The 22,864-nt window shown below is 39.8% G+C and overlaps 3 protein-coding genes and 1 non-coding gene across 4 annotated transcripts; 2 read left to right on the forward strand and 2 right to left on the reverse strand.

The window, feature by feature from the left end:
• The first annotated feature begins 364 nt into the window (after nt 1-364).
• On the forward strand, nt 365-436 carry TRNAT-UGU (transfer RNA threonine (anticodon UGU)). Its single transcript has one exon. It is a non-coding gene; the product is annotated as a tRNA-Thr (tRNA).
• Nucleotides 437-2,027: 1,591 nt separating this feature from the next.
• LOC116250792 (homeobox-leucine zipper protein HAT22-like) lies at nt 2,028-3,628 on the forward strand. The gene is made up of 4 exons (XM_031624726.2): nt 2,028-2,340; nt 2,459-2,736; nt 2,847-2,926; nt 3,064-3,628. Exons 1-4 carry the CDS (start codon nt 2,154-2,156, stop codon nt 3,338-3,340), a joined length of 822 nt encoding a protein of 273 aa, XP_031480586.1. The 5' UTR covers nt 2,028-2,153; the 3' UTR covers nt 3,341-3,628.
• Nucleotides 3,629-12,620: 8,992 nt separating this feature from the next.
• Nucleotides 12,621-13,115, reverse strand: LOC116250427 (pathogenesis-related protein PRB1-3-like). The gene has a single exon (XM_031624051.1). It carries the CDS (start codon nt 13,113-13,115, stop codon nt 12,621-12,623), a length of 495 nt encoding a protein of 164 aa, XP_031479911.1.
• Nucleotides 13,116-17,022: 3,907 nt separating this feature from the next.
• Nucleotides 17,023-17,802, reverse strand: LOC116249556 (pathogenesis-related protein PRB1-2-like). The gene has a single exon (XM_031622682.2). The coding sequence runs from the start codon at nt 17,699-17,701 to the stop codon at nt 17,210-17,212; it is 492 nt and encodes a 163-aa protein (XP_031478542.1). The 5' UTR covers nt 17,702-17,802; the 3' UTR covers nt 17,023-17,209.
• Nucleotides 17,803-22,864: the final 5,062 nt, after the last annotated feature.

Genomic DNA, 22,864 nt, shown 5'->3' on the forward strand with positions numbered 1-22,864 from the left:
CGACACATAACTTTTCTTGCGTGTGATTTGCTATTTCCAATTCCTGCACAAAAGAAGAATAGTGAGCCAACATTGCATTAATGCGGTGGTGACGATATGAATTTATGTTCATGGGGATCGTGCTTAATCTCTAATGCTTTATATCTCTTTGGTTTCCTGCGAATTGACCCACGCCGTAATGACATTTACCAAAAATCCACTTGCCATGTTTCACTATTATACAAAAGGACGTTAAAGTATTTCTATTTCCTGTTCCCTTTCGCGACGGGGAATCTGAATCAGGCGACAGTGAAGAGACGTCTTCCCTTGATCTTCTGTCACAGTAATCTTTGTTCTTTTATATTTAGTTTTTTATCTCATCAACGCCCCTATAGCTCAGTGGTAGAGCGTCAGTCTTGTAAACTGAAGGTCCGTAGTTCGATCCTGCGTGGGGGCATTTTCTTTTTTTTTTTTTTTTAACGTGAGCCGGCTTTTAAGTTTTCTTTTATTCGTGTGGTGGTTGGAAGCTAAAACTTTCCAAAAATTTAGAGAATGGCAGTGGTTAATAATATTCCAGTTCGGTGTACTTTTGAAAATCATAGTTACATCTGAACTCATGCCTGATTCTTCCGTAAAAGAGGGAAAAGGGAAAAAAGAAAAAAGGCTTTTTACTTTTTATTCTTTTAGTAGGCATTCTTGGTGACCTAAAACTGCCGTCTCTTTACTCATATACATTTGCAGAAAGGTGGTTGGAACAGAAGTTGCTCCATACATGTTGTTGATTTGGAAGTCTATAATGAGATGTGTGCTGGAAGATCAGTCCGAAAAGTATGATACGGAGCAGAAATGCATTGACCGACCCAGACCCAGACCCAGACCCGACCCGCTGAAAAGTCTGTTCTTGACGTAGACCTCTACTCCTCGGTTTGCATCTTCGCAGTCCACTTTCCATTGAACAAAGACGCGAGGGGAGAAAGAACGGACCAATTTATCTTCCCATTCTTTTCCACACTCATTTTTGGAATTTGATCACACGGACTTGATTAAATTCATCCGTTTACTAGACATCGACCATCAAAACTTTCATTTACAATGTCTACCCACTTGAGCAACTTCAGAAATCAATGACTCAGAATTCCACATTTTTCAAAACTTGAATGGCATCTTCTTGGTCAAAGAACAAGATTCAAGACCTCAACATATATATATATATATATATATATATATATATATATATATATATATATATATATATATATATATATATATATATAGAGAGAGAGAGAGAGAGAGAGAGAGAGAGAAATTGTTTGAGGAAAACTAGTGCCGGTCATAATGGAGTGCAGCAACTTTGCGTGTGTTTTAGGGTAAAGTGGGCACACCTCTTGAATAGAGGGCACCCAATCATCATGCCACCCATTTCTTCTCCCTACAATTGGTATACCACAAGTTGGCTTGCAACATCCCCATCCCCATGACCAAACTTATCCGTCTCAATCTGTGTTATATATATATATATATATAAAAGAAAAGAGAGAGAGAGAGAAAGAGATTTAACCTTTCACTTTCATTGAAGGTAATATTCATAAGAACAAATCTTAACTGATGGCTGTAGAAAACACGGTACAGGAATTCAATAATCATAAAAGTCATCTGCATTAGTGCTAGTCAAAATACCAATAATTGCGTCATGATGGTAACTTAGGAGAACTCATATCTATTAACTGTGGTAAAAACACTAAACAGGCCGGTGATGCTCAAGTTAATAATGGCATTGTCTTTAATCATATTGAATTCATTGCTACCAATATTGGTACATCCGTTACACCGGAGCTGGCAATGTAACCAAGCTCCTCATATATATATATATATATATGAACACGCATTTTGTTGTTAAGTTATATTCTATAGTTATTCTTCCATACATTCATGAGGTCGGTTTCTCGTGGTGGTCAACCTTGTCAAGCGATATCTGGGAGGTTTTATTGTGTCCAAGAAAAACGCATAGGTTGACTCCTTTCTTCCTCTCCCCGCATTGGATATATATACAGAAAACGAAGAGCAATATCGTCCCCTGCAGTCGCGCGCACTCTCTCTCTCTCGCTCTTTCTCGAGCATTTCTTTCCAGGAGAAGCCTCTCCCTCTCCTCTTCCAGTTCCACTTTTGTGGTAGAGATGACATTCGAAGATGGGTGCAACACAGTTCTCGTGCTTTCCTTAGGGAACGGCAGTCAAGTGAAGGCCGACAGGTCCTTGAAGATGGAGCAGAGCAGAGCCTCCGGTGTGAGATTCGATCGTCTTTTCCCTTGCACCGATCTCGAATCGGATCTGTCCTTGTGTCTACCAAACTCGACTTCAAGAGGTAGCCTTCACCCTCGACGTGTTTTTTCTTTGCTTCCCTTATGCAGAGACGTCTTTTGTCATCTTCGTTGGTTTACTTTCTGGTTAGTGCTAACAAAGGATCTTTAATATTCTTCTAGAGGAAGGACTAATCAAACGGCAGAAGAAGATCGATGTGAATAAGTTCTGCGAAGAGAAGGAGTGCAGCCTTGCCTCGTCTTGCTCTCCCCACATTTCACAGCCACGTGTTAAGAGAGAAATTAGGGAAGCCTTTAGTGAAGATTTGGAAACAGAGAGGCTGTCGTCCAGAGCTAGTGATGAAGATGAAGAGAGTAACAGTAGAAAGAAGCTTAGGCTGAGCAAGGAACAATCGTCCCTTTTGGAAGATAGCTACAGAAAACAGAGCACTCCCAATCCGGTAACGAGATGCCCGCTATGAAAATTTTCGCTTGATCAAGATTTTGACAATAATTTCTTCTTGGACTCTGTCTTCATGTCCTGAGTTTTGCCGATTTCCTTCCATTGCAGAAGCGGAAGCAAGAATTAGCCGAGCAATTGAATCTACGGCCTAGGCAGGTCGAAGTATGGTTCCAGAACAGGAGGGCAAGGTACCAAAAAATCACAGAGACCTTTTACTTTAAGCACCATCATGAAGTATTTGTGTTCATGTGGGTTGGATTATATTGCTAAGCAGCTCGAAGATATTGTCATGGCATTTAACTTTGTTCCTTTCCTGAATTTACAGGACCAAGCTGAAGCAGACGGAAGTAGACTGCGAGTTCTTGAAGAGATGCTGTGAGACTCTGACAGATGAGAATCGAAGGTTGCAGAAGGAGCTCCAAGAACTGAAGGCCTTGAAATTCTCCTCCCCACTGTACATGCAACTGCCAGCGGCCACTCTGACCATGTGTCCTTCGTGCGAGCGAATCGCCACGAAGGAGACCACCACCAAGGGCCATTTCACCATGACTCCCAAGACCTCCTTCTGCAACCCCTTCTCCCATCCCTCTGCTGCATGTTAGGGAGCCCAACCTTCATATCTTCTGGCAGAGAACTAAAAGGTGGGGGAGGACCTTCATGTTTCTGATGGTCGCGTTCGGGTAGTGCAGCGACAGATTTTAGAGTTTTCCCCTTCGACTGTAAATTCTCACTTTTCTTTTTCTTGGGTTTGTTAATGTTATTGAGACACAACGAAAGGTGCAATTAGGAGTCGATTCTAGATTTTACTGATTGAAGTATTGTACATATACGACAGCAACCCTGTTCTTGGTAGGTCAACTTTTGATGAATATAATATTCTTCCATGCTAATTGTCAAGCCATGAAATCGTCTTCTTGCCTCACGCTTTCATTATATCTGCAACCGTCGATCGGTGGACGTATTTGAGTGGCTAGAGAGAGATAAGATGGGACCAAACATCCTATTCTTCAAACAAATGGGGAGAAAATTAAGAAAGGAGGAAGGTGCCTCCGGCATTGGTGGATGATGATGAGCCGGCCGGGGAATGATGAAGAGCCGGCCGGGGAATGATGAAGATGATTGCTTGATTTTTGGATGGGAAGTCTCGTGATCCCGCTTACGTGATGGATGGACCTCTCACGTGTTTGTTTCTGACTAAACGCTTCGTCCTTAAGTCAAGACGACTTGTCCAGAAACGTGTGCGACAAGGAAATAATAAGAAATCATTGCCTTTTCTTTTCTCTTTTCCAATCTGTTGTTCCAAGGGCGACCAGATGGACCAGCGACAAGTATTAATCCAATCGGTACGTTGGTCGTCATGGTCTGCGAGCGATCGTCATGGACAGACCACACCCACCCACTGCCGGTCAAGATCACACACCACCACCTTCTGCTTCTTCTGCGGTCGATCCGAACTCATTATTCTACGAAGAAGCTGGACCAGGAATTGTTGGTTCAGGGAAGAGAAGCAGAGAAGAGGAAAAAGAGGTGGGAAGTCCACGCAGGAAAAGTGATGGAAGGGATGGGAGAGGAAGAGTATAATGTGGTGCCCGCTTTTTCCGTAACGAGTGGGGTCGTCTCCACGTGATGATGGCTCTGCACTCTGCTCCTTGATTCCACAAGAATATCGCAGAGAGGAGATAGAGTTTCAACTTTTCAATCTCTCTCTTTCTAACAGTGGACGTAATGGGAGCAGCTCAACCGATTTAAGTTTCTTGCCTGCTATAATGGGGAGAAGGAAAACTGATGGAGAAAATGATGCGCTCGCTACAAAAAGTAGCAGCTGCCGTGGATGTGCAACTCATCTCTGTCACGCTTTGAAGTTGCATATTTCTAGATATAAAGGCCTACCCACGTATGCGTATATAAAGCAAAAGCTAGAAACATAATCGCTTAGGTGATCTGTCCACCTTTAAAATCTTCTTTATGTTTTCTATCACTTTGTCTGTGTTGATGATGGATGAGCTCACTAGCGCCTTTTTGGAAAAGTTTTATAGCGGGGTAAAAGAATTTGGTGCATGTCGTTTCCATACGTGAGAGTTGGTTATATGCACCAGTGCACAGCCTTCGGTGCATACCTTTATCTTCATGTACATATGCACATAGTCCTGTGTACAGTACAGGAGTGCATAGAGATTAGGTATGCACATATTACCATTTTTGGTCTGTCATCATCTTCATGTTTGGACAAAAAATGAATGTAGATTCTGTCATCGACTCTTGATGTATTAAATTTTAACTTTATTTTGTCTTCTTCTATACAATGGTGTTGCTATACACAAGGGTATTATTGAATTAGTGCCCCTTAGAGCTTGAATCAATGATATTATTTGAAATATTCAAACTCGAGTGTCGACACGTGGTGAAGCTCTTCACCATGGCATTATGCATTAAAATATATTTTCTTTTAGTGCTTGAAAGGTGAAAAGAATCGGCTCCTGAAACATATCCCAAGTGATCATGAACATCACGAGTCCCCGTCTCCAGTTATCATACGGGGAGAATCGACTCACGCTTTTGCCCGTTGGAGCTCTCCGGGTAAGTCACAAGCTTGGGACCTGCACCATTAAACGTTGCGGCAATTAGGAGGGGAAGAAGGAAGCCATGAATGGTGAGAATGAGCGTGATCCACCGACGTTTGCCTGTTCAATTCTTGTGAACATATTCCATCCATTCATCGGATAGTCATAGTCCCTCTCCATCTCTCTTGAATCTGACTGAGAGAGACACAAGGACGTCTACTGCATGCGTGAGTGGGACGGACACAAAGAACCTGTCGCACCCATGCATCATCTGTCTGCGTCCAATAATGCACCCCTGCCCATAACGTTTGCTACCAATTCCGGGAAAAAAAAGCATCCAATCCAATAGTGGTGCTTGGGACCAGATATCATCACACTAGAGTATGCCCACAGCCGCCGCACCTACCAATCGTGGGTTTGGTAACTCATGAGGTCGTTTGACACTAGTAACAAAATTGTTACTGTATAGTGAAACTACCCAAAAAAAATTAGGAGAGATTCATTGAACCTAGTGTTCTAAAATTTTGAAACAGAAACATTGAAAGTAACAATCCGTTATAGGTACCAAACGACCCTTAAATACACGGTGCACGGTTCACTACATCAAAGAGGAACAACCGGAAAACCACCGGAAAACTATCTATCTGTCGATTTCTAGAATCTTATAGTACTTTGTCTACTAAAGGTTAGAATTTAACTAACGCTTGAAGAAGGTCAAGAATTTGATGCCCTATTGTAGAGAATTACGGACAAAATTTTAATTAATTAATTACAAGAAATTTGCTTGGCTTCATTTTTCCCATTTTTTTTCAAAAGCCTGCACTTTTCTAGAATTTAAACTGCCTTAAATGACAGAAGAAAATGAATCATTTTTGCATCAACATGGTTCGATTGATAAAGTACGGGAAGGGTATGCCACCTGACTGCTTGATTAATTGCCTGTTCGACATTTATGTGTACAAATTTGCTTCAAAGCACAATATAAAAAGCAGAAGAAGTCATTGTATCAAATCAATCGAATGAACGGTATAATTTCAACCGACCTTGTTTCAAGTGCAGATAGGAGTGGCAGGTTGTATATAAGGAAAGTATGCATCTTTCTCATATAATTAAAAGCCTATGCCATGTGGGAAAGCAAATCCCTCATAACAACCAGAGTTATGTGATTTATTTTTATTGTTTCCTACAGCCTACAGCCTTGAGGAAGTTGATGCATTTAATTTCTATTACTTTTCCGATGCAAACTCCTGGGAGCAACGCCTCCCCACCTTTAAAATGTATTTGGTAGCCTCCGGTCTCGGATCTGAGGCAGATTTATGGTCCCTTTTATGTGAGACTTACAGTGTAAACAAATACCAGACTTCACCACTATCTGATAAAAAGGAATTGAGAAATCCTCAGTTTATAGCCTAGGAGGGGGTCTGACCTTTGAATCCATAGATATGAGATTTCAATGACATTAAATCACCGAGGATCTTAAATCCAGGATATTCAATGCCTCAATCAAATTTATATTGTTTTTTCTCTCAAGTAAATGAAAAGTAAACTAGATGATTATCTAAGGTCTCTAAAGATAATTCTTTTCACAAAAGGCCATCTACTAGTAATCATTCTAATGGATCTGAAACTATATTGAGGTGCGATACGATGCATTTGGCCTTTAAATCCCCAGTCCACTTGGGACAGTGGTTACGTGAACACCGATATATGCATTTTTAGATCATTTGCTAGTGAATGATTCCTAATTCCCCCTCTGCTAGTGTTGCACAAATAGATTCCCAATTCCCCCTTTGCTAGTGTTGCGCAAATATTTTTAGATCACCAATAGACGGTATGGCTTACTTAGAAAAACGACATATGACGATATTTGCAACAATACCCAAATATTTTCACCCTAAGTCGTCCTTCTCTCATTCCCATTCTCATTTGAGTACCTGGAATTAGGAGTGACGAGTTAACCGGGCATGTTCCTTCCCTTCCAATTTTGCAGTGGGGTTCGAGTTGTTCTTTCTCAGGCAGAGGAAAGGAAAGAAACTGACACCATCTTAACTTCGAGAGACTTCCAGCTATACTCTACATTAATTCTATCCCTTCTGAAGGGCGATAAGAACTTCAAAATCAAGGCTTTACCTGCTCCAGTCTATAAAAAGCAAACACAGTAAGTGCAACCAGAAGCAGGGTACTGTGCACCTCTTATTGGTTCCAAAATTAAGTTCGATCCTTTCCATGCCCGTCTGGAGATGCATGTGAAACCCACAGTGTTTCACCCTAATTATGATTCCATCTTTCCTGTTTGGCAAACCATCTCCATCATTCTCTGCCTGCTTCCCAAGGGACCAGCCACCCCCACATTCTCCATAGTAAACACTTACCATTTTGGAGATACAAAAGGCAATAGTGCTTTCCTTGATTGCCTTCACCAGATCGATTGAGGGCTCGGCTGGAAACCACCTCTATATATAAATCGAGGAACTGCTGGAAAATCACACACACTCTGTCTAGGAATTTTTTTCCATACGGCATTAATATATATAACAAACAAATTTTTCATTGGCCTTAAAAAACAAAATAAACAATTATAGCTACCAAGAAAATTACAATTGACCCTCAAAACGTGATTCGTTTAGTTATAACTACACATATGCACATATGCCTAGCATACAATCGACAAGCAAATGAGAATCAACAAATGGGCACCAATCATTATGCATGTAAGACTTGGTAACTCTGAAAGATAAAGCCATTACCTACTTCCACGAACACTTGATGCTATAACATGGATGAACCCCTTCAAAAAATGGGTTTTGCTTAAGCCTAGTTTTGTGAAACCACTTTTTTTTAATGAGTTTTCAAAGCCTGGTTTTTGTTTGGATGATTGAAAATGAGTTTTGGAGATAACTTTGAAAAAGGTTAGTTGAATGGAAATTAAAAAATAGTTAGTTAAACTAAACTACAAGGTTAATAGAGATTGTGAACATATTGCAGAAACCGACTTTTACCAAAGCAACAACCATGTTTGAAGCCTTTAAGAGGCTTTGGTGAGTATTAGCTCTTTGGCAGCAGGAAACTGCTTCAACCATGCGCTAAAGGCAGTAGTATCCTGCTTCAAGTGTGCACTAAAGACAGCAAGCCGGAAAGATGCTCGAGCAAAGAATCCACAGCTGGTCTTATCCATAAGTGGCTTTCACTTAAGCATTTCATCAAACAAGTAATAAACAACATAGATATATACATAGCTTACATCCATAGAAAAAATCCTCAGCTTTAAATGCAATACAGAGATAGAGAGAGAGAGAGAGAGAGAGAGACGCGAACCTCTAATAGCTTGCCTCATCTCCCTTTGATGGCATCCTACAGTCGTTTCCTTCATGCATGTTCGTGACATTTGATAGCTTTAATTTCTTTATGAGGTAAACTTGGATGCAAAATGGAAGATAAACATAACCACCTTCCATTTGCTCTTAAAGAAATTTCCCCTGTTCAATTGTTGATGAGGGAGAAAATCATTGCATTTCCACCCAAATAACAAAATGGTGAAAGTGATGAACTGTGCCTCCTTCTTCAGACAGCACTGCAGATGCACTTTGCTAAAACAGTTTCAGATCACCACAAGCCATTGCAGTCAAGAGCATGCGCACGTCACGAAAAGACCCCCTTCTCAGCTTTTGCAAAACTTGACCCAAAACCAGGGCTTCCATGAAACCGGGTTTCTCAAAGACATACTTTTATGCACAGTCAAAACACACTAAAACGACTTTTTAAAGCCAAAAGGTCGTTTTGCCTTCAAAACTTTGTTTTGAGCATGCGTCCAAACATGACCTACGAAAAAAGTTGCTTTCCCATTTTGCAGTTACAAGCGAAGGAGAGGCTAAACAAATAAAATAAAAAAGACACAAAAAAAACTTCGAGTACCCAACATTTAAAAGGAAAGAACGCGTCCTTACAGTGCTCACCTCTTAGGAACAACTGGAAGAGCGAAATCGCAGGAGTAATCTTTTGTGAGAAGTTCGTCGATGAACTGATCAAAGTGACTCAAAGAAAAGCCTGCAACTGGATAAAAAACTTGGAATAGATGAAATCATTTTCAACTTAGCAAACAGCAAGAATAACTCAAAACCGCCGTCCAAACTCCAAACAAAGCAAGCTAATAAAGCTAAATAATTATATGGGCAAAAAATTTACCAAGCTCAGACTTACTTTCATATGATAATTTGCGTTTCAATTTGACAATTTCCGACAACGACTCTAGATATTGGCAAACATCTGTTGCGTTTCCCATTAAGCGCAAATTAAATGCTCCTAAAATTCGAAAGTATCTATTCAATAAATATAGGCAAAATGTTAATTTGACAATTCCTTCTCAGAGGCACTTCATAAACAGATCTGTAGTCAAGAAAAAGGACGTGCTTCAAACAAACGAGTTCCTACACTCTTTCATTGTAGAGAGGGACTGAAAACAAGAGGCAATAAGACATCATTGTAAAGAGGCTACATAAAACAAGAGGGCATGAGGCATCATTGTAAGGAGGAACTGAAAATAGTGTCACAAGGCGACTTTTCTCGCCCACCCATGTGGTGCAACAGCCCTACAAACTGTAGCAAACTTGAAAACAAAGAACGTGTAAATAGACACAAGGAGGAAAAGAACTTGCAGTGAGCTCACTGTTTCATTAATTAGAAAAGTAACCATCACAAAAGAATGTAAGCACTGACTCGACTTTACTTACAAGGTGCCCCCGAATGCTCATTCAAGGATCTTTATGCCGAACACCCAAAACAAAACACGAGATCTCAAACATGACATTTACATTAATGAAAGGGTACTCATTTACAAATGAACAAACATATATAAATGGTGGTTGTAAACAAAAGAAACAGATACAGGAACAGTCTCCCCCCTTCAAATCATGTGCCCTCCTTATGACTGCTGCATTTGAAACACATGCTCCCAAGTAGGCTGCTCTTCATCCGCCCACTTGACAAAATACTTTTTTTTTTGGGTCTCCTAAATAGTTGATCTTATGTCAAACTAAGTGAAAAACTTAGAAATAGAAACTATAAAGGGTCACTGACTCACCCACCTAAAGAGTGCGCTGATGCTACACACACACACCAATGTCTAAATCACAACTTACAAAGTATCTAAATGCTAGACCCTAAATGTTGTACACCAAGTGGTTTAGTCATCAAACACATGCTACACCCTAAATACCTAATTCGTAAATCAAAAGCAGAAAAAAAAAGACGATCAAATAAGACAAACTCAGTGACTCACCGAGTGGTTCAGTCATAGTGGAGGCTAGAGCAGCAGGCGCAGGACGGCAGGGGCTTTGACCCACCAGCAGCATCATGTGTTAGAGGCTGAGAGAAGGAGAAACCAAGAAAGCAGAGAGAGATAGACAGAGAGATAGGCATCAGGTAAGAAACTGAACATGAAAACCGGAGAGGGGCTGAAAAATTTAGGGAAAAACTTACAAATAGAAAGGGCCACCCGCCTAAGCAGTGCGTAGATGCTGTTTTCGACCTAAGGCGGTGGTCGCCCGATGCCCAGGTGAACGACCAGAACTAGCGAGCTAGCGAGGACACTGAAGAGGCGAGGCCGAGGGTCTCTACTCTCTAATTTACCTCTGGTTTTCAAAAATTGCTATGTAACCGTTTCTGTTTTTGTTTTGACCCAAATTCTTATCCATGGACATTTAACATTAGAAACAAATTGTGGGGTTTCATTTGGCATTAAAATTAAAAATAAGATGTGAGTGTTCTACGAATCTGCTTTCTAAAATAATAGATTTATAAAACACTTGAACAAATATCCCTTCAATCCATTGAATAAATATCACTTGAATTCATCTAAAATTTAAAGTAGATTCATGTAAATGTTGTTTATAATGCAAATTACCCGGGTTTCAAGGTATGAAGCCAAATTTTGGTGCCTTAGGGTGTTACCTTCTCATCACTTCAACTTGCGTAAGGGTGGCTACTCTTTGTGGTATGTGAGATTGACACCTTACTCACTCAAAATAAAGATTAACTGCCCACAGTCCCCACCCCCAAACCATTGGGCCAACCCCCTCATAAACAATCTAAATGAAACCCTTAGTTTCTGTGTTAATCATGTTCTCGCACACTACTTAAACCCTTCTTGACTCACCACATACATATATATGCATGTATATCATGCATAGGACTTGGAGAGGATAGACATGGAGTGAGAGAGAGGAGATGGGGAAAGAGGAAAAGATAAGAACCGATTCACTTAGCCTCTATAATGGCACCTCGAATCTCAATCTCAACATTTCTCACTACCATCAAGATAACAACCTCCAAGATTTGAATTGAGGACTTAACCATAACATGCCACCCAACTCAATCAGTTGGGCTACCCATCACTGGGTTGAGAGAGTAAGAGAGAGAATGAGAGAGAGCGACCACTTAAAGTGGGCATACCCTTCGCATTCTGATCAGATCCAGCGTTTACAAATCAACTTATTTGAATCCGGTGCAATCTAATTTATGCTTTTACAGCTCGGAATCTTTTTTTTTTTTTTAAACTGAATTAAATTAATGATCTAACTATCATTAATCCGGTCAGCTTTTTACCCGATTGCAATCAGGTATTTACTCACATTTGAATTTGTTATGAAGCTGCAAACCAAATCCGAAAGTGGTTAGTAATTCAACTAAGCCGATTGAAAATCTCCGTGATTGATCATATCCCGTCATTTATTTACCTCCCTATGTCGTGGGATCCGTTTGAATGAGGACCCTCTGTTTATTTGGGGACTGAAACCATATTGTGTGCATCCGATAAAAAATTATAAAAGATGTAAATCATACTTACATGTAAAAATGATATCTGGATATAATTTCATTTTGACGCAAACTGGATCTAGCTTACAAGAATGATGCGAATTGGACCTGTCTTCCCATTAGATCCAATTCATCAAACATGCATCTTATTTTGAATGGAAGCCATATTAATAAATACCATGCATGCGTCAGAAGAATTTGTCCCTTCAAAATATTTCAGGACAGATTTGTGAATTTGTCCCTTCAAATGGAATTCAGCAACCAGCAAGTCTCTCTCACCACAATTTTTATGAGGACGCATTCAAGTGGATCACTATATACGTATATAATACTATGAATTTGACGGGTAAAACAGCAAAATGCAGTTGGCCGGTTACACAAGTATACGGATCGATGTGCGGGACTTTTTCATCGTCCACCCTTACAACTTAGTCTTCATAGAGGAGACGCTGCTCTAAATATTACGACTCGAATCAAATGCCAACCAATATGCAATATTAGCAGGTTCTCTCTAGTAGGGACGCTGCCCTATAATGTTACCGTAAGGGTCGTAGTTGCAGATGATGAAGATGGCGCCGCTGTTGCACTTGACCCTGGCGCAGCCCAGCCTCACCGAGTTACGCCACACCACTTGGGTGTAGTGCCCGCAGACCTTCCCACTGGCGCAGCTGTTGGTATTGTAGTCGTAGTAGGCCTTTTCGGACACCCAGGCGTTCACGGCATCTGCTGCAGTGAACTCACGCCCACTGCCCCAGAAGAGGTTCTCTCCATACGGTCCGCCGGAGTGGACTAGGCTGCAGTCGCTGATTCTCTGGTTGGCATAGTTTTGGGCGTAGGCTGCAACAGTGTCGTTCCACACCATAGGACCAACACCAACCTGAGCACGAGAGGCGTTGTGAGGAGCAATGAAGTCTTGGGGAGAGTTTTGGGCGTGAGTGCTATGGATTAGCACTCCAACGCCCAGCAGTAGGCAGATCCAAACAAAGGCGCCAGGGGAACGCTTCATTTTTGGCTGATCACAAGAAAGAAAGAAAGAGATCTAGAGGTCTTAAAAAAGCAGCTCTAGGAAGCAAGTTCCGTTGAGTGGAGCTAGCACTTGGGCTTGAGATGAATAAGGGGGAGAGGTTGCAAATTTATAGAGCACGATGCTCAGCATGATCAATTGGCTAGCTGACTATCTTCTTTGTCATCTTTGAAATGTATAGCGTCCAAAGTGGAAAATTTGCCTGAAGTTTTAGCTAGTACGTCCCGAATGATATGGCCCGCCTTTTAACGTAAACAAGCTGAAATAACAAGAAACTAACGGTGATGAGGAAGGACCAGGTGCAATGAAACTGCACAAATTAACAAAGTGCAGTTGCATACACAAAATTAACAATTGTTTTCCAAGTTTTTCTTTTCAAAATGACTATTCTGTAGATGCCATCTGCCTGTTTCAGTTGATTTTGTTTTGATGTCAAAAGAGGATAACGTTTTCGGAGTTTGATGTATAGTTGCTGTTGTAGCTTACAATATATATATGTAATGAAAAGAAAAAGGCACGCATGAATGATATTTAAGTTGTTAATACGTCTGAACGATTAGAATTCCGAAAAGCAATTGAGAAATCGATTCGTGAAACGTAATTGGACAGAAGTGCGAACTTGTAAGACGATTGCATTTGTGTCTCAGGTGAAAAATTTATTGATGGAAAATGATGCCCAGTGAACTCTGAAACGTGATCCTGATTATTTTAATTTCTTCATGATAGGTGACAAGTTCTGGAGCATTTCCGCAGGACCACAACTGTATTAATGTGAATAGATCGTAATATTTAGGCTGTCATTTTGTTTTTCATTGGCATTTCCGATGGATGGTGTTGGATATTCTGAAGCCAGCTAACGTATATATACTTCGTGTGATGACTGATGAATAAATCAAGTTGAAGAACAAGACTACTGCACACGCTATTTTAGGGAAATCTAATATCCACGTTACTCTAGGAGTTGATAGAAGAAGCGTTTCGAGTGTTCGAAGCACTTTCTTTTTTAAGATCAAGCAACTTTCTTGCTTTATGGATCAGCGAAGGAAAGTGCATGAACATATTAGATTTCAGTAGATCTGGTTTGACTTACATGGCGTGTCATACGATGCAAAAGGTCGTCGGAAATTGGCGGACGGGTTTACCATGATCAGAATGTAGAAATGGACAAATCAAGTATCAATATCGCCAATTTCTTCCGGAATTTTTTAGGATCATATTTTTCTAACAAGAGAGAGCTTTTGTGTATTAACCATATAAATCAAATTTTGTTGTTTAATTTGATTAAAGTAATATACAACAAGTCATTAGGGTAACGCAAAAGAGAGGTGTCTCGTAGACGGCCGGTTACTAGTTGGAGTTGCATGAGTGCTCACTCCTCATGCCAAAAATGGGGGATAGCGATGGGGCAGCCAATGGCTCCCACTCACATGAAACATGCAAATAGGGAAGTTGGGTAGGGACTAAAGGTAGGACGAGATAACAATATTTAGATGTGTTAGTTTAGATCTCTTATAATGTTTAGGTAGTGAACCGGTGCCTTCCAGTCAGGCGCGGCTGTCTCAATCTTCTTGGGAAAATCTATAGATCGATCATTGATCCATGTCATATTGGTGCGGTCTCTAGTTACTTGCGTCTGACCAAGTCCAGGGCATAAGCTTGGTGCCGAGATCGAGGAGGTTTAGAAGAGGAAGAGTCCAAGTGTTGGTGTATGAAACTTGATCCATACTGTACACTCATTTGTGATATATGTCATTTTGTACAAATGAGAGTTTGCCCTAATCCTTATGTTTTGAAGATGGCCGCCGCTTGTTTGTGTCTCCGTGTGTGTTCTTTTGAGAGAGAGAATACAAGAGATCTGTGCGATCGTGGACATAGGAGATTATTGCTCCGAACCACGTAAATCGTTGTCTTCTTCCTTGTTGGTTCTAACCCCCTCTTGAGAGTGTGAGAGGAGAGTTTATTGTTGTTGAGGTTTAGAAGAGGAAGAGTCCAAGAAGAGAGTAGAATCGGTCGTACCTCTGGCGCTCAAAGGTTGTATGCTCGTCTAATGAAAACAAGCGATCGGTTGATGAACATGGAAGTTCATGACGACCACGATGCAGTATGCGATCGGTAGCAATTTATATGTCTATGTGTGGACGGTTCAGCTTTTGGCTGACTACGTCAATGGATCAATTGAATAGGATTATATTTTATTATATATGTCTTAATTCTTTTGATCTTTTGGCTGCTTGATTTGATTTTAAAAATGATTTTTAAAATGTTTCCTTAGCTTCATGAATTGTTTTTGCACTTAAACTCACATGGTTAATGGGAACTAACGCATCGAAATAAAAGAACAAAAGCTAAAGGAAAATTTAAATAAGAAGGGATTTAATGACTGCGTCCCCTGTCCTCATGTCGTGACTTCTCCGTCCGTCACACCCCAGTCCCGAATGTGCGGAAAAGAAGTCTCGGACCACACCGTGCCAAAATGTGCGGTCCATGTCCGGGACTGGGGACAGCCACCTCAAAGTTCCAGGAGAACACGTCGCCTGCGATCGAGTGTAGGACCTCACCCGAACGATGGCTGTCGGCCTGGGGCCAGAACTTCAGGCTTCAACCCGCCTACTCCACTCCAAAACAATCCAATCAAAGATATCATGAAATTGTTTGATCTTTGACTGAAGTTGCCTGAAATTAGAGTCTTAATTAAACAGCTTCAGGGCAGCATGAAGTAAAGCCACGTTATCAAGCCTGTCTTAATTAAACTGCCCAAAACATCGATCAAATGCTTCAAAAAAGTATCAATCAGAATAAAATGTGAAACGGCAAGTGTAGTTGCAGATAAAGAACCATAATTTAGATATCTTAATGCATTTTCTAAGTTAGCATATCTCAAGGCATAGAGAAAAGCTGTCTGCAGAAAATAGGCCAAATAGTTAATACTTATCATCAGCATTATGAAAAAACATGAGGCCCGTCTTAATCGAATTTGGCATATATTGACAAACTTTGAAATGACATGCTTGTCATATGAATCCTCACCCCACTTTCACATTCGCTAAAGAATTTTCAAGTTATTCTTAAATTTACTTACATAGCTAATTTGTAAATAATAATGATAATAATAATAATAGCAACTCAAGCATGATATATATATATATATATATATATAGAGAGAGAGAGAGAGAGAGAGAGAAAAGCCAGACACTTAGGTCAGAGAAAAAAATCACACCTTTTAATTTTTTCCAAAAAGTTATTTTAAAATATAAACATTCTAATATGTTTACAAAAACTATTTTGATGTAAAAAATGTTTGAATCAAGTTGTTTTCATGAAAAATATTGGTTTTTCCATTATCAAAATGTTGATGCTATGAGAGCCATTCATTTTTGTTTATTATAAAGATAATATTAAAACCCAAAAAAGGATCAATTTAATGTATATTTTGCATCAACCTATGTTTAAGATCGTATTGGGTAAGGTTAAATTAAAAAAAAAAAAACTTTTTGAAATATCACAATTAAAAAGGATTGATTTTTTTCCCTAACCTATTGGTCAGAAAAATCCGCAAATGATACATAGAGTCTAGGACTGGTTTTCTCATATTAGTTCTCCTCCCCAGGATCAATTGATGTCATGGTGGAGAAAGATGATTGTGAAAAGAAAAAATGAAATCAGATACTAAAATGAGATTTATTTTGGTTAAATATTGGTGTCCTGATCACCAGCTTCCTCAAACCAGATTATGATCCATCTGCTACAATAGGAAGACTAAGACCTTTGCAGTCCGTCAACGAAGCAAGTGTATTAATTTGATATAATTTTGGAATATTCCTTCAAACTTAACATCCTCTGGGTCATGCTTAGGATCATTCACTCAGCACGCTAGATCTCTTTCTCCATATTGACAAAAAACACATATTATTGCTTAATAAGATGTGAAAGAGTGGTCTGCATGCTGGGGAACGCCCAACAACATATACCCTTACATTTTATTTCACATAGACGATTGATCTGCTGCTCTGATATTTATTACAACTCACAGTAATAAAGGACCAGCCAAATGTTAATTTGGCACGTCCTATATATATCTAGTAGGGACGCTGCCCCACAAAGTTACCAGGAGGGTCGTAGTTGCAGGTGATGAAGATGGCACCACTGTTGCACTTGACCCTTGCGCAACCCAGACGGACCGAGTTGCGCCACACCACCTGTGTGTAGTGGCCGCACACCTTTCCACTCGCACAGGTGTTGGTGGCATAGTTGTAGTTGGCCTTTTCGGCCACCCACAAGTTCACGGCATCTGCTGCAGTGTACTCACGCCCGCTGCCCCAGAAGAGGTTCTCTCCATACTTCCCACCGGAGTGGACCAACTTGCAGTCACCGATCCTCTGGTTGGCGTAGTTCTGGGCGTAGGCTGCAACGGTGTTGTCCCATACCATAGGACCAACACCAACCTGTGCGCGAGCTGCGTTGTGAGCAGCAACGAAGTCCTGGGGAGAGTTCTGGGCGTGAGTGCCATGGATTAGCATTCCAAGGCCCACCAGTAGGCAGAGCCAAACTAAGGCAGAGGAATGCCCCATTCGGCTGATGACAAGAACAAAAGGAAAGAAAAAGAATAGAGCTAGCAGAACAGTTCAAGGAAGCAAGTTCCTTGAGTGCAGCTTGCTCTTGTACATCTGATGGAACAATAGGTGGAGGTTGTTTAATTTATAGAGCAACATGCACAGCTTGAACCGACTCGCCGGCTAGCATCGTGATCATCTTTGAAAAGTATGCCGTCCAAAGTGGAAAATTCATCGCAGGTTTCACCAGTACGTCCCAGTCACATGGCCCACCGGAAATTGCAGGAAATTAATGGTGATGAGAAATGGAGTCGTGTAATGGAACTGCACAAGAAACAGTGCAATACCCCATTCACTTTGAAACTCTTCATTTTCAAATGGTGATTCTGTAGACGTTATCGGCATGGTTCGAGACAGCAAGATCGATTCTTTCGCACGATTTTGTTATGATGTCGAAATATGTTGGAATATTTCATTTATATAAAAGTTTAATGACCTAATGTTCCTGAGATTCGATGTTTAGAAGACATTAGCAAGTTACGGCAAGAAAGATGCAACTCCATGAACTATTATTTTGTTAAAACATCAGCAAGGTTATAATAAATTCTAAAGACAATTAACAAGTTGACTGATTTGCCATGGAATGTAATTACATTATTTACCGCCAAATTCTTGGAAAGGGTTCATATTATACCATTATATATCTTTTGTTCTGTTATCTTCCTTTGAGAACGCAGCATACAAGACAGCAACAATGAGGCTGTTAGTTTCTGGTCACAGTTGCTGACTGGAACTGCTCTTTTGTTAATTCCTTTTTCCCCACTTCTATCAATTTTCTCTATGGACGTGATCCTTCTCAGAAGATACATATGATGCATGTCCTACAAGAGCCGTTGTGGTCGTAAATCGATAGAAAGCTTGAGCTTGACTGAGGAATAAGGATTGGAGAAAACCGGGCGATGGAAAAGTTCTTCCGTGTTCCCACGACGATAACCATTGTTACAAATTGTTTTAGAAGCATTTGCCTATATATATAATTAATTAATTAATTAATTTCATTTGATATTTTACAACTAGAATTCCCGTCCCCTTTTGTGATCCGGTTCCTCCACTACCATGAACCTCAATTAGGTTCAAGCAGTTATTGAGAGGACTCGATTACTTTCGTTGGAATCCATGAAACAACTCTAAGAATTTTTTTTTTCCCTTTTGAAAGATAGAGAACAAAGCAATCAACGTATTGATACTGGGAGACTAAAAAAATTCTTACAATGTTTCATTTCTAGGTATATATACACACACACACACCTAAGTTAATTTAGATTTCTAACCAGTAGTTTCTGATGCTTTCCAATCAGTTTGCTGTCCCAATCTAGCTTCTCGGAAAAAGTTAAATCGTCCAAGGTCACGCACAGTCCCACCTGTCGATGGAGTAGTAGTCTCCGGTGGCTTGTGTCTGACCACAAGTCCGAAAAAGCAAAATGGTGATGATGAAGATGAGGTTAGGCGCGCAGAGAAGAAAGAGAGAAGATGATCACCACCACACAGCTGTGATATTGGCATAATATCGCCAGGCATGCATGGCGATCAGGGCTTTGGACTCAAGTTTTTCTCTGAAGGAATTTTTACCCATCAGATGAAAAAGAAGAGCTCAAGTAACGAACCCGAAGGTCATGGCGGCCACGGCATGAAGGAACAGCCGTGTCTATTATTCAAGCGGGTTGGGCCTCGACCTGGAAAAGGACGAGAGACTGGGCGGCCAAGGTGAAGACCCAGAAGAACCAAAGAGCATATGTTTCTTCATAGTTAAGAAAGTGGCCAAAGTAGCGGCGGCGAAGTTTGAGATGAGTTGTGTTTACTGGGTCACGCTGATGGAGACCCATTTGTTGTGACGCACAGATGGTACGTATCATGAGCTTTTACATTTATATAAACGGACAGCAGAAACTACGTACTCATCTTGTTTTCATCACCAACTTTATTAATTATAATTATTTATTTAACCATGGAGTGAGAATGAAGCTATACCGGTGACCCACGTCACTGCTGTATATAGTAATAGCGGCCTCCATGAAGCAAACGAAGAAAAATTGCCGCTTTAGAGTTATGGCTGAAAATTCCACAAGAATAATTTGTTAAAATCATGTAAGATAAAAGGAGGCATAATTAAGATGAGAAGCAAGATTCAGTCCAAAGTCCATGTCAAGGCGGCTTTTCCTGCATGAAATTAATGTGTGTTTCCTGCATCTGTAACAGCGCTGTATACAGTTGCGTATATACTCGTTTTTCCCTGCGCCCTTAATGTTTTCAACGTATGCAGATAGGATCTATCTTCTATATATATTGGTGACAAACTTAATAGTTACAAACTCTTTATCTACACCAGTAGTCGTCATTTCGTAAAAAAGATCGTATATATGTTGAAAGTACCTCGCCTCCGTGTACAAAGTTGGTCACTTGTTAATCTCGTGTAAATTTTTTGTACTCGTTTTCTTGTATATTATTGTACTTACAAGGGGATAATTAGCACTTGCGGAAACTGGATCACTTTCGTTAATTGGTGCAGTTTCTTATTTAAATTTCCATACGCAGAAACGACTATGTATTTTGGGCCCAAGACGAGAAAAGAGTTGAATCTACTTTTGTGGACCGGCCATTTCTGGATGGCTAATTTATAAAAAAAGTGGACCCTCAAGTTCGGTTTGAAACGAACATCATCATCGGTCAAGTGCGTTCTGCCGCTTATAGTTTTCTATACATTTACGATTTGCGTGACTTTATGTTAGAAAAGGTGATTAATTTGGCAACTTGTCGTGAATATATATATATATATATATATATATATATATTACAGTGGTTAGGACCTCGGGTTTTCTTCCTTCTTTGCGTCACACATAATATTTTTTCTAAACTTAAGCAGTACGCTGTTGAAGAAGCATGTTTTAGAAGAATCGTTATGGTAATATGTCATTCAATATTAAGAAGCTAACAATTTTAGAAGAATGCGACGTATTGACGAATTTTATCATCGGTTTCATTTTAGAAGAATCGTTCTAAACTTAGTCAGAACGTAGCATTTGTCATTGATAAAAATGCAACATGACATGGCCATGACCATAGAAAAAGGAAGAACACGTAGGTGAGGAAGAAAAAAACCTCGCTCGTTTAATTGTTGGGAAGAATCGGCAGACTCCTACTTGCTTACCTCCAGAAATGCACAGCTAGCCTTCGGATATTGAGCAAATGGTCTCTTCATGTTTTCGTATCCTTCCCGAGACTTTGTTGGCATACGTTAAATTTTACTTTTTAATATTTCATTTCATTTTATTTTTATTTGTCAGTTTTTTAGTTTTTCCTTAAACTAACGATATAAGTTCTAATTTGGTTCGCTTCTCGATTTTTTTAATATTTTCATGTAGTTAACAGCTTTTTAGGGGTTGTTTGTGGACAGCCCAAAAGTAGGTTTCTGAAGTGTTTGTTTATGGAAAACATGAACATTCTATGTTCAATTTCCATACATTTAAAAATTGGTTTCTAACATAACATAATGTGGTTTAGATTCAGTTGTGTATTTAAAAGTTGTATTCGGCTGTGAAAATAAAAGTTAGATTCAAATTGAATTGAAAAATTGGATATGGATATGCTAGATAACTTTTTTCTTTCCTATTCGAATTAAAATTTAAATTTGAATATCTTAAGATCGATCAATCTGATCAAGGGTACACCCGATTCAATTTCAATCCGTCATCCTTATTTATAACCCTCTTACACGACCAGAAACGGATTGGATCTACTTTTACAAATCTGCCAATTAGAGTCCAACAAACAAACCTTCCTACTTGATCTTGTAGACCGCAACCCAACACGATCCGTCTCGCCGGCGGACCTAAAAGCAGCATCGGCCGCCGTTCTCCGGATGAATTTATTTAATAAACAAATCTGCAAATAAAAATAAGAAACAATTATGTTAAAATATTGTCTAATACAGGTTGATCCGCTGTCTCTTTTAGGCATCCAACATGCGACGTACTTTCATCTATCTTTTTACAAAATCCATGCCGACGTAATCAAGAAAATAAATGTGAAATGATAAGAATGTTCGATGAAGAGGCCTCAGCAAAAATAGATAACTACCTACCATAAATATTATAAAAACAAAAGTGGTCACCATCTTGATCAAAATTTGTATTCCGATGGAAAACTTAAAATGTCAAATACTTCTAGAATAGAAATCAATACCACATTTTTGCATTAAGTTATTCCTGAATACTGAAATTGTCCTTCATTTTATTTGCATTACTTGTATGCAAATTGGCCGATGTATTTGAACCGCAGATCTCGGTAGCTTATAATGGATGCTATATCAAGGTCGAACAAAAAGCTGATGCACATTATAGCCCATCTCTTGTACAACGGAGAAGCCACAAAGAGCCCTTTCCGTTCCTTCTTCCGTGATGCAATTCTCCGATCACATCATGATTTGATATAATTTGAAATTGTTTCAAATTTAAGATTCTTAGGGACGGGATCAAAAGCTACCCCATCTTCAATCCGTGTGTTGTTAATGGGAGATTCATGGGAAGCTATGGCTTTTTACAGGTTGCATGTGGACACTTGAATAAGATCTGGATTGAAGTTTAAAGTTTGATAGGCCATGAATCTTGTTACACGTACATGTGATCACACGAGGGTACCTCATTTGGACTACTGGCTGTATCGACTGCACCAAAAACACAGACCTACTCAAATATGACCATGGACGAGCTCAAATCGAGTTTAGTAATGTATGAGATAACAAAAGGTTTATGAGATGTTGAGATAACAGATAGACTAGAATGTGAGATAATATTTATGAGATAATAAAATAACGCAAACCAAAAACATTTTTTTACATGTTAAAGAGGTCATAATGATATGGATGTACGCATGAACAGTTGACCTCATGAGCCTACAACTTCCAAGGTGCTTGGCTAGACTATGTTATTCTTGTTACCATGCAATTAACCTTCGCATCGAAAAGCACTCTTGAAGTGCTGTAAATAGTAACCATATTAGTTTTCCCGTATATTATTTGTCCTTTTAAGGTGAAAAATGGTACTTCTCTTCACTTTTAAAGCTAAAATGAATCAAGCTCCTTCGTTGGAGCATCGACGCCTGGGGATCAAGCTCATTCATTCGGTA

The sequence above is a fragment of the Nymphaea colorata genome, chromosome 3 (genome assembly GCF_008831285.2).
Source record: "Nymphaea colorata isolate Beijing-Zhang1983 chromosome 3, ASM883128v2, whole genome shotgun sequence".
NCBI classification, from domain to species: domain Eukaryota; kingdom Viridiplantae; phylum Streptophyta; class Magnoliopsida; order Nymphaeales; family Nymphaeaceae; genus Nymphaea; species Nymphaea colorata.

Coding starts and splice junctions, on each gene's coding strand:
- LOC116250792 (XM_031624726.2), top strand. CDS start 2,154: ATGACATTCGAAGATGGGTGCAACACAGTTCTCGTGCTTTCCTTAGGG. Junction 2,341..2,458: donor ACCAAACTCGACTTCAAGAG/GTAGCCTTCACC, acceptor ATATTCTTCTAG/AGGAAGGACTAATCAAACGG. Junction 2,737..2,846: donor AACAGAGCACTCCCAATCCG/GTAACGAGATGC, acceptor CTTCCATTGCAG/AAGCGGAAGCAAGAATTAGC.
- LOC116250427 (XM_031624051.1), bottom strand. CDS start 13,115: ATGAAGCGTTCCCCTGGCGCCTTTGTTTGGATCTGCCTACTGCTGGGC.
- LOC116249556 (XM_031622682.2), bottom strand. CDS start 17,701: ATGGGGCATTCCTCTGCCTTAGTTTGGCTCTGCCTACTGGTGGGCCTT.